The sequence below is a fragment of the Eubalaena glacialis genome, chromosome 14, assembly GCF_028564815.1.
Source record: "Eubalaena glacialis isolate mEubGla1 chromosome 14, mEubGla1.1.hap2.+ XY, whole genome shotgun sequence".
In the NCBI taxonomy this organism is placed as follows: Eukaryota; Metazoa; Chordata; class Mammalia; order Artiodactyla; family Balaenidae; genus Eubalaena; species Eubalaena glacialis.
Window position 1 is genome coordinate 64,376,432 of NC_083729.1, and position 11,532 is coordinate 64,387,963.

The 11,532-nt window shown below is 40.1% G+C and overlaps 1 protein-coding gene across 2 annotated transcripts; it reads right to left on the minus strand.

Annotated features, from left to right (window-relative positions):
* Window positions 1–373: 373 nt before the first annotated feature.
* Window positions 374–10,640, minus strand: LOC133074653 (EKC/KEOPS complex subunit TPRKB). 2 transcript variants are annotated; one of them, XM_061168583.1, is made up of 5 exons: window positions 10,480–10,640; window positions 7,836–7,995; window positions 2,910–3,032; window positions 1,393–1,569; window positions 374–499 (listed from the first exon to the last, which is right to left on the minus strand). In XM_061168583.1, the coding sequence occupies exons 2-5, from the start codon at window positions 7,974–7,976 to the stop codon at window positions 413–415; spliced, it is 528 nt and encodes a 175-aa protein (XP_061024566.1). In that variant the 5' UTR covers window positions 7,977–7,995; window positions 10,480–10,640; the 3' UTR covers window positions 374–412. The 2 variants fall into 2 exon arrangements, with proteins under 2 accessions (XP_061024566.1, XP_061024565.1); XM_061168582.1 differs by lacking the exon at window positions 10,480–10,640 and adding an exon at window positions 10,209–10,473 and having other exon boundaries at window positions 379–499.
* Window positions 10,641–11,532: the final 892 nt, after the last annotated feature.

Sequence of the window (11,532 nt, forward strand, 5' to 3'; positions counted from 1 at the left end):
TGATAATTAAATGAATTCTTGCATGTAAAAACCAGGAACCAGGAGGCTTGGAACAGCAATGCTGGAGTAGCCAGAAGTAAGTGCAGGAATATGAGTTGAGGGATATAAAGTCATGAAGACAAGAACTCAGTACATTGTAGACACCCAATAAATGTTAGCAATTATTCCACTTACATAAAAATAAAATATATTTGAACAGAAACAGAAGACTAGAAGACAATAACAAATAACAGTAACCATGGTTATCTTTTAAAATATTAAGAGATAGGATCAGGAATGGTTGTTTTTTTTTTTTCTTTGTTACCATTCTGTGTTTTAAAATTTTCTACAACAAACATAATAGATTTTATAATCTGGAAAAAATAATGAATGTTTTTTATAATTGCTGAAAATTTTTAATATTTCTGTCATTTCACAAAACATCTTTTGTTGACATTCTACAAATGATACCATCCAATAATGTCCCAATACTTTCTTCTTGTGAAGATAGTTTATATATCTGTAAAAATGAAAGACAGATTATGACATGCTGACATATTCATGTACTACTTTCATTACACGAGCATGTATATGTGAATTTATTTATTACTCAATTATTGGGATAATGGTGTAAAATCACAATGTGATTAAAATATGGAAAGTAGATGACAATTCATCACTTACATCAAAAGTTTCAATTGCAGTTATGGTGATAACTCTCTAAACATAGAAATACATTTGTACCAATTTTAAAAGCATACATATAGACATTAACTTCATACTACATTTTACATTTCAAATGTACTGCGTAAGATATAGATATTTAAAATTATCTATTCTTTTAAAAAGAATGCATCAGGCTTCCCTGGTGGCGCAGTGGTTAAGAATCCGCCTGCCAATGCAGGAGACATGGGTTCGAGCCCTGGCCCGGGAAGATCCCACATGCTGCTGAGCAAATAAGCCCGTGCACCACAACTACTGAAGCCTGTGCTCTAGAGCCCAAGAGCCACAACTACTGAGCCCATGTGCCACAATTACTGAAGCCCGCGTGCCTAGAGCCCGTGCTCGGCAACAAGAGAAGCCACCGCAATGAGAAGCCTGCGCACTGCAACGAAGAGTAGCCCCCGCTGCTGCAACTGGAGAAAGCCCGTGCGCAGCAACGAAGACCCAACGTAGCCACAAATAAATAAATTTATATATCTAAAAAAAGAATGCATCAACTAAGTTTTTAATCATATGTTACATAAACCTGCATTTCCAATTCTTTGCATCTATAATTATTTTTCAAGTAACTTTTAATTACATTAATCTTTCTCAAAAGTTAAAAAAATATATAGAAGCATTGGTGTTCAATAAGCAAACAGTATTATTCCACATCTATCATGCTCTTTCTAAAAATACAGGCTTACAAACCTTTTTGACTTCTGTAATATTTGTTATTTCAGGGAGATTTCTGAGAGAAACTTGATGACCTTCTACCTGAGATATTAGGTATTCTTGATTTATTTGTTTTTCTCCCTCTTCAATATAAGCAATCAGAACTGAAGTGTCATTTGCCGAGATACCAAATTTTTTCAAGGCCTCTGAAATCTAAGGGGGAATAAAAAGACAACAAAACCAGTAGTTTCAACATCTGAAATCTCTCCCCATTTGTGCTCTTTCCTGCTCAGATTCTTATTTTTCATATCCTAATGGTTTTCTCTGTCTACAGTTTTCCAACAATCCCTTCCTAATATCTACCAGCTCTGCCTCTTGAGTCCTCCCTGCTCAAAGCTGCGCCTCATTCCCATAGATTCAAGCCTGGACTTGGCACGGTGCACAAACACCCACTCCCCCTGGACCTAAGTGACCCTCTAGCCGTGCACTCCTGCCCTCTAGCCAGTCGGGACTGTTTGGGGCTCCCGTCATTTCATACTTTTTTGCCTGGGCTCACACTTTGCTCTCTGCCTGGAGTGCCCTCATCTTTCAAGGTCCAGTTCAAATGTCACTCCCCTTGCACTTCCTCCTTACAGAATGAATTGCTTCTTTGTTCCCACAGATTTGCATTATTATTCCCATTATATCAGTTATCTTAGAGCATTTGGACTTTGTCTTGTTCATCTGCCTTCCTCAGAAACATATTTGTTTCTTCTGCCCCTACAGCTGGAACAGGGTAGGGGACAGATGTTTATGAATTGTACAGTCTCCTGAGTTATTTCAGTGATCTCAAAGAAACAATAGTTACCCAGTAATTTTCCCCCAGGTACTGGGGAATTCTATTACCACACATTTTCTAAACTTTTCAAACATCTGTATTTTAAACTATGCCATGGGTTTCCTAACTTTTCTCTTGATGTCAGCACTTGATTGTGTTGTTAATAGTAGTAGTAATACTAAAACTTCGTCAGCAAAATTACATTTTTTTTCAAATGTGCCCCAGGTAGAATGTTTTTAACTCAATAACTTTGATTACTATCAGTATCTCAAACCACAAACTCTTCCTATGCACTGGGTGTGTGAGCATGTGTTAAAGGGCTGTTCTAGGTCCCAGGCAGGCTTCTGGTGTATGCAAAAGACATGGGTTCTATCCTCAAAGAGTTCATGGGGAGAACGAAAGATACACATGATAACACACAAATATCCATGCCTAATTTTTATCATTAGATTTAAATATCATTTAGAGTGATCTTCCTGACTCTATATGGTCAGGAAGGACAAATAAAACTATCCTCACTTAATTTAGCTAAACTTTAGTTTACTCATATGTGAAGTGACTCCAAAGCTTATTTGTCTAGTAAGAGGCAATGCTAAACCTCAACTCTCTGTCCAGCATTCTTTCTTCACTATTATTTTCGTTTGTTACTAACGACAGGCTCCAACCCAACACTGAGTACAAAGGCTACCATGACAAGGTCAAAAGATATAAAATAAGTAAATTCCATATTAATTACATTGTTATTTGGGGAAAGATTGAAAATAATTTCAGTAGATAGAGTTCTTGTCTTCATTTTTCCCAGTTTGTAGAGGTGAACTGCTTTGTTTGCTGCCACAAGTATCTGAAATGGATCGACAATCTACCAAAGAGAACAAAAAGAATTACACACAGAGAATCTGGAGTACTCTGAAGACATATGCCCTACATCATGGTAACTCCAGTGTCAGGCTGTTTTACTTCATCACGATTCCTATGGACTACATTTTCAAAATTTTCAAAATCTCAAGGGCTTACGGTGTTTAGAAAATCACAGAATTTTACAGCTGCAAGCAACTTAGATAAATAATAAAAAGTTCTGAAGCAACACTTATTGAGGGCTATTATTATGGGAAAGGCCATATTCTCAACACTTTACCAAACCCCAAAGATATCAGAAGGAAAGAAATCATAAAGATCAGATCAGAAATAAATGAAAAAGAAATGAAGGAAACAATAGCAAAGATCAATAAAACTAAAAGCTGGTTCTTTGAGAAGATAAACAAAATTGATAAACCAGTAGCCAGACTCATCAAGAAAAAAAGGGAGAACACTCAAATCAATAGAATTAGAAATGAAAAAGGAGAAGTAACAACTGACACTGCAGAAATACAAACGATCATGAGAGATTACTACAAGCAACTCTATGCCAATAAAATGGACAACCTGGAAGAAATTGACAAATTCTTAGAAATGCACAACCTTCCGAGACTGAACCAGGAAGAAATAGAAAATATGAACAGACCAATCACAAGCACTGAAATTGAAACTGTGATTAAAAATCTTCCAACAAACAAAAGCCCAGGACCAGATGGCTTCACAGGCGAATTCTATCAAACATTTAGAGAAGAGCTAACACCTATCCTTCTCAAACTCTTCCAAAATATTGCAGAGGGAGGAACACTCCCCAACGCATTCTACGAGGCCACCATCACCCTGATACCAAAACCAGACAAAGATGTCACAAAGAAAGAAAACTACAGGCCAATATCACTGATGAACATAGATGCAAAAATCCACAACAAAATACTAGCAAACAGAATCCAACAGCACGTTAAAAGGATCATACACCATGATCAGGTAGGGTTTATTCCAGGAATGCAAGGATTCTTCAATATACGCAAATCAATAAACGTGATACACCATATTAACAAACTGAAGGAGAAAAATCATAATGATCATCTCAATAGATGCAGAGAAAGCTTTCGACAAAATTCAACACCCATTTATGATAAAAGCCCTGCAGAAAGTAGGCATAGAGGGAACTTTCCTCAACATAATAAAGGCCATATATGACAAACCCACAGCCAACATTGTCCTCAATGGTGAAAAACTGAAACCATTTCCACTAAGATCAGGAACAAGACAAGGTTGCCCACTCTCACCACTATTATTCAACATAGTTTTGGAAGTTTTAGCCACAGCAATCAGAGAAGAAAAAGAAATAAAAGGAATCCAAATCGGAAAAGAAGAAGTAAAGCTGTCACTGTTTGCAGATGACATGATACTATACATAGAGGATCCTAAAGATGCTACCAGAAAACTACTAGACTAATCAATGAATTTGGTAAAGTAGCAGGACACAAAATGAATGCACAGAAATCTCTTGCATTCCTATACACTAATGATGAAAAATCTGAAAGTGAAATTAAGAAAACACTCCCATTTACCATTGCAACAAAAAGAATAAAAGAGGAATAAACCTACCTAAGGAGACAAAAGACCTGTATGCAGAAAATTATAAGACACTGATGAAAGAAATTAAAGATGATACAAATAGATGGAAAGATATACCATGTTCTTGGATTGGAAGAATCAACATTGTGAAAATGACTCTACTACCCAAAGCAATCTACAGATTCAATGCAATCCCTATCAAACTACCACTGGCACTTTTCACAGAACTAGAACAAAAAATTTCACAATTTGTATGGAAACACAAAAGACCCCGAATAGCCAAAGCAATCTTGAGAACGAAAAATGGAGCTGGAGGAATCAGGCTCCCTGACTTCAGACTATATTACAAAGCTACAGTAATCAAGACAGTTTGGTACTGGCACAAAAAGAGAAACATAGGTCAATGGCACAGGATAGAAAGCCCAGAGATAAACCCACGCACATATGGTCACCTTATCTTTGATAAAGGAGGCAAGCATATACAGTGGAGAAAAGACAGCCTCTTCAATAAGTGGTGCTGGGAAAACTGGACAGCTACATGTAAAAGTATGAAATTAGAACACTCCCTGACACCATACACAAAAATAAACTCCAAATGGATTAAAGACCTAAATATAAGGCCACACACTATCAAACTCTTAGAGGAAAACATAGGCAGAACACTCTATGACATAAATCACAGCAAGATCCTTTCTGACCCAGCTCCTAGAGAAATGGAAATAAAAACAAAAATAAACAAATGGGACCTAACGAAACTTAAAAGCTTTTGCACAGCAAAGGAAACCATAAACAAGACCAAAAGACAACCCTCAGAATGGGAGAAAATATTTGCAAATGAAGCAACTGACAACGGATTAATCTCCAAGATTTACAAGCAGCTCATGCAGCTCAATAACAAAAAAACAAACAACCCAATCCAAAAATGGGCAGAAGACCTAAATAGACATTTCTCCAAAGAAGACATACAGATTGCCAACAAACACATGAAAGAATGCTCAACATCATTAATCATTAGAGAAATGACAATCAAAACTACAATGAGGGGCTTCCCTGGTGGCGCAGTGGTTGAGAATCTGCCTGCCCATGCAGGGAACACGGGTTCGAGCCCTGGTCTGGGAAGATCCCACATGCCACGGAGCAACTAGGCCCGTGAGCCACAACTACTGAGCCTGCGCGTCTGGAGCCTGTGCTCCGCAACAAGAGAGGCCGCGATAGTGAGAGGCCCGCGCACCGCGATGAAGAGTGGCGCCCCCTTGCTGCAACTGGAGAAAGCCCTCGCACAGAAACGAAGACCCAACACAGCCAAAAAAATAAATAAATAAATAAATAATAATTAAAAAAAAAAAAAAAAACTACAATGAGATATCATCTCACACCGGTCAGAATGGCCATCATCAAAAAATCTAGGGCTTCTCTGATGGCACAGTGGTTGAGAATCTGCCTGCCAATGCAGGGGATACGGGTTCGAGCCCTGGTCTGGGAAGATCCCACATGCCGCGGAGCGACTAGGGCCGTGAGCCACAATTGCTGAGCCTGCGCGATTGGAGCCTGTGCTCCGCAACGAGAGGCCGCGACAGTGAGAGGCCCGCGCACCGCGATGAAGAGTGGCCCCCGCTTGCCGCAACTAGAGAAAGCCCTTGCACAGAAATGAAGACCCAACACAGCCATAAATGAATGAATGAATGAATGAATAAATAAATAAATAAATAAATTTAAAAAAAAAAAGAGTAAAACCTTTATTAAAAAAAAAAAAAATCTAGAAACAATAAATGCTGGAGAGGGTGTGGAGAAAAGGGAACACTCTTGCACTGTTGGTGGGAATGTAAATTGATACAGCCACTATGGAGAACAGTATGGAGGTTCCTTAAAAAACTAAAAATAGAACTACCATACGACCCAGCAATCCCACTACTGGGCATATACCCTGAGAAAACCATAATTCAAAAAGAGTCATGTACCAAAATGTTCATTGCAGCTCTATTTACAATAGCCAGGACATGGAAGCAACCTAAGTGTCCATCATCGGATGAATGGATAAAGAAGATGTGGCACATATATACAATGGAATATTACTCAGCCATAAAAAGAAACGAAATGGAGTTATTTGTAATGAGGTGGATGGAGTTAGAGTCTGTCATACAGAGTGAAGTAAGTCAGAAAGAGAAAAAGAAATACAGTATGCTAACACATATATATGGAATCTAAGGAGAAAACAAAAAAAAAAAGGTCATGAAGAACCTAGTGGCAAGACGGGAATAAAGACACAGACCTACTAGAGAATGGACTTGAGGATATGGGGAGGGGGAGGGGTAAGATGTGACAAAGTGAGAGAGTGGCATGGACATATATACACTACCATATGTAAAATAGATAGTTAATGGGAAGCAACCGCATAGCACAGGGAGATCAGCTCTGTGCTTTGTGACCACCTAGAGCGTGGGATAGGGAGGGCGGGAGGGAGGGAGACGCAAGAGGGAAGAGATATGGGAACATATGTATATGTATAACTGATTCACTTTGTTATAAAGCAGAAACTAACACACCATTGTAAAGCAATTATACTCCAATAAAGATGTTAAAAACAAAAAAACATTTTACCTTCATTTTCTATACTTCTCAAAACTACCCTATGATATCTGTATCATTATACACATGCAATAGATGAGGAAACCAAGGCAAAGAATGAGCTGGAATTCCAGTTCTGTCACTTACCACTGAGGGAACCTGGGCGAATTCCTTAGTGTTTTATCTGTAGAAGCAGATAATCACCATACTTACTTCACAGGGTTGTTGTGAAGATTAAGTGAGTTAGCGGTATATGTAAAGAACTTAGAACAATGCCAGGAACCAAAAAAGCACTATATAAAGGTTGGCTACCACTTGCTCAAAGTCATAATAAATGGCATATCTGGGATTTAAGTCCTGCTGATTCTACCACTATGCAATGCCTCCTTTACAGAGATTTTCTAGTTCAGAAGAGAAGATGGAGATCCAGGCATCTGCCATCACATCAGAGCTAGACGACCTTTCACATCTCCAAGGGCAGGCCCTGGCACTTCAGCTTCTATTCACTGTTAAATTCAAGGCTGGCCAAATCTGATTCCACTCTACAGCTTGGACAAGAACTTTTTACCTGAAGATAACAATTTTAGGCCCACCTATAACGTCATGAAAAATCATCATATTCTTAAACTCCCCATATAGTTCACTCATTCCCATGAGTACTTACCACTGTAGGATTTATTAATGAGCCATCAATGGCACCTTCCATGGCCTTTTTTCTCAAGTCTCCAGCATTTTTTACATCTTTAAATAACAGAAGGGTCACCCTGTATTCGGGAAATAGGTCCAGCTGATGTGTCAACTGCATTTCATCGATAAGCAGGATTCTATTGCACAAGACCAAAAGACCAAAAGTTAACAACTGTAAGTCACTAACAAACAAATATCCTTACTAACAATTAAATATATTAAAGTAACTTTAATAATAAGATGTAGAACTGTTAAACTAGAAAAATCCACCCCAAAACATTTGGCATTCTCATAAGACACTGTCTTCCTAACCCTGCTCAAGCTGTTTCTAGCTTTCTTTGCCATTCCTGGGAAAGGATCAAGGTGGACACCTGGCCCCCTGGCTGTGCAGATAAGGCAGGCTCTGATGCATGCAAGAAGGGCAGCTTCCCAACAGACAACTAGGAGCAGAAAACCAAAAATTTTTTAGACCACAGGTTACTTATAGCATTAAGGAAACCTCACTCTAACTTGGTCTTTTTAGCTTTCTGATCTCACCATTTATTTATATTTTAGCAGAATCTAGACACAAATATAAAGAAAATAATCTTATAGAAGAAAGTATGACACAACTCAAAGGTATTCATTTCACACATGGGAATTTAGCCAAGAGGGTACAATTCTTAAATAATAATACTGACCCTTTATAGACATAAATTTAACAAGAAAAGGACATAAAAGACAAATAACTGGAAAGACATAATCTATCTTTGAAATGGAAAAACTAAGCACTGCAAAAATCTGATCTTTAAAACAATTTCAATTAAAGTCCCAATGAGATATTTGGGTGAGGCAATTTTATAGGTTCATTTTATCCTTTTACCTAGGAGGTTCCATTGCTAGCATTTTTCTTAAGGAATAAATCGGCAATCTGAGGATTTATGTAATAAGATGTCCTTCTCATCATCCTAAGAGTAAAAAGTTGAAAACCTACCTAACTAGTAACAGGGGATTGGTTTTTACTAAACAACCATTAAAAACTAGTCTTGAAGAGTAGTTAAGGATGTGTAAATATAGCAATAAATAACATTAAGTGCTTCACATCTGATTGGAAAACAAAACACAAAATGTGACATAAATTGTGGGGTTTTTAAAAGGTACACAAAAAGAAAAAATATTGAAAGAAAAATACAACAAAAAGTTATCCTTGGGCTTCCCTGGTGGCGCAGTGGTTGAGAGTCTGCCTGCTAATGCAGGGGACACGGGTTTGAGCCCTGGTCTGGGAAGATCCCACATTCCGCGGAGCAACTAGGCCCGTGAGCCACAACTACTGAGCCTGCGCATCTGGAGCCTGTGCTCCGCAACAAGAGAGGTCGCGATAGTGAGAGGCCCGCGCACCGCGATGAAGAGTGGCCCCCGCTTGCCACAACTAGAGAAAGCCCTTGCACAGAAACGGAGACCCAACACAGCCAAAAATAAATAAATAAACAAATGTGGGGTTTAAAAAAAAAGTTAGCCTTGACTTGCTGGAATTACATCTGATCTTTTCTGTCACAATCAGGAAAGAATAAAATTTGTGAATAATGTCGTAGCACACAGCAGTTCAACCTTTATTATCATGATAACGTCCAATGGAAAAAGAATAGATACAGACAGAATGTATACCCAATTATACAAAAAGATGCACTCAGAAAGCAAAAACATAAAGGAAGCACACCAAAATACGGCCATCTTGGATAGTAGAATTGCAGGTAATTTTTATTGTTTTCTATAAAAAATATTTTTGTGTGTATGTTCTGAATTTTCTGCAGTGTGCACACAAAATATAACGAGTACATATAACCAGGGAGGAAAAAAATTTTTGTGGTTTTTATTTTTACACTAGGGGAAAAAGGCCCCCTAGCAAACGTCAAAATGGTTTGTTTTGTTTTATATAATTCACTCAGGTCAGAAACTTCGAATCATCGTTGGATACTAACCTCTCACTCAAATCCCATATCTAATCCAAAAGTCTTGTCAATTCTTAAATATCATTTTGACAGCTCCAATTCTCTCCTATACCCACTGCCACCACCGTAGGCCACCATCTCTCATCTACATCTGTGACCTCCTAGAAGTGGTCGCCTCACAATTCCTGCCCTCCTATCATCCAACCTCCACCCACGGGCGTTCCAAACTCTATGATCTGGGCCCTTCCTCCCTCTTCGGCTTCCTAGCGCACCCCTCCCCTGATCGCGCTCATTCCGCCACCGCCGCACTTGACTTCTCAGCTTCAAGTCACCAAGCTCCCGCCCCCGCGCGCCCTCTAGGACAGGCAGTTCCCCTGATGCAATCCTCCCTCCCTTCAACTCGCCGGTAAGAGTCCATTTACCAGCGCGCCCAGAACCCAGGACTAGCTCTCTATTCCACGAGCTCCTCTGTCACAACTTTGGTGAGTCGCGGCCTTATCAGGATGATGTATCGTCAGCTGATACATCAGGGAGAGACTAAGCCGATCATTGCCGGGCTGCATCCCAGGGCCGGGCCTCGGGAGGCGCTCGATAAACGAGGACGCCGAGAATCACATCCGTTATCTAGAAAATGGGTGCCGGGACTGCGTCTTCCGTTCCCGCCCGGCCAGCTCTTGCTCGGCGAGGACTCACCGTCGCCCCCCTGTTCGTCTCGTAAGATCTTCCCCACGGAAACAAAGCCCTGAACTTCCGGAAGATCGCCCTCAGCTGCGCCCCTTCTCCGCCCTCCCGGCACACCCTTCTTCCCCGGCTTGAATCGCATCAGCGGACGCGAAGGAGAGCCGGGGCTCCGTCCGCCACTTCCGGCGAGGGAGGAGGGGAGACTCCTCGGGCGGGGCCGGAAGCTGAGGGATGGGTGTGGGTCTTCTCCCGGTCCTTAAGCACCTTGGCTTTGGGCGAGACGTCCTCAGTTTCTTCCCGTGCAAAGAAAAGTATTGGCTCCAATGAGCTCTACGTACGTCTCCGCTGCTCGAGATTCAACAGTTCTTTTTCGAGGCAGGCGGGATTCAGTTTGCTTCTTGTTCTGGGTACGCTCACTGGGGGAAGGATCTCCTGGAGCCGAACGCAGTCGGCGACCTACCTGAGGTACTTCAGAGAGAGGTGACAGTACGTTAATGGAATCAACCTCTTCATCCAGCAGGCTCACAAATTTGACTTGTCATCCTTAAGTGCATCAGCCTCCAAAAGAGGAGGTAATCCGCTGAACAGGCTGTAGAGAATTATTTTCCATGTTTTTTATGCTTGGGGCTCATGTTGGTCAATACTTTTCTTTAAACAAAAAGACAGGTAAATAACAAATAGGGTGGATATATGCTATGGAGAAAAAACCAGAGGAAATGGGGTAATGTCAGGCCGTGGGTATTACTATTTTAAATAGGATGGTTAAGAAAGATCTCTCCAAAAAGGGCCATTTGAACAGTGACTGGAGGAGGTCTGGAAGCAAGTTCTGTGTGTATTTGAAGAGCAGCATTCCAGGCAACAAAGGGTGTTCAAAGGCTGAGACAGATATGGCCTTAGCCTATTTAAGAAAGAGCAAAGAACCTTATAGCTTGAGCACAGTGGGAATATATATGAAAAAAAAAATTGTTCTGACAGAAGACTGGTATCCAGATTATGTAAAGAACTCCAACTCAAAAATTATGAGACAACCTAATTAAGAATAGGAGACATTTTTGAACAGACTTC

What these genes read in the sequence shown, in the direction of transcription:
- LOC133074653 (XM_061168583.1), bottom strand. Translation starts at nt 7,976, where the DNA reads ATGCAGTTGACACATCAGCTGGACCTATTTCCCGAATACAGGGTGACC. An exon ending in CATTAATAAATCCTACAGTG is followed by an intron (nt 3,033 to 7,835) that starts GTAAGTACTCAT and finishes TCTCTTTGGTAG; the next exon opens with ATTGTCGATCCATTTCAGAT. An exon ending in ATATTACAGAAGTCAAAAAG is followed by an intron (nt 500 to 1,392) that starts GTTTGTAAGCCT and finishes TCATTTTTACAG; the next exon opens with ATATATAAACTATCTTCACA.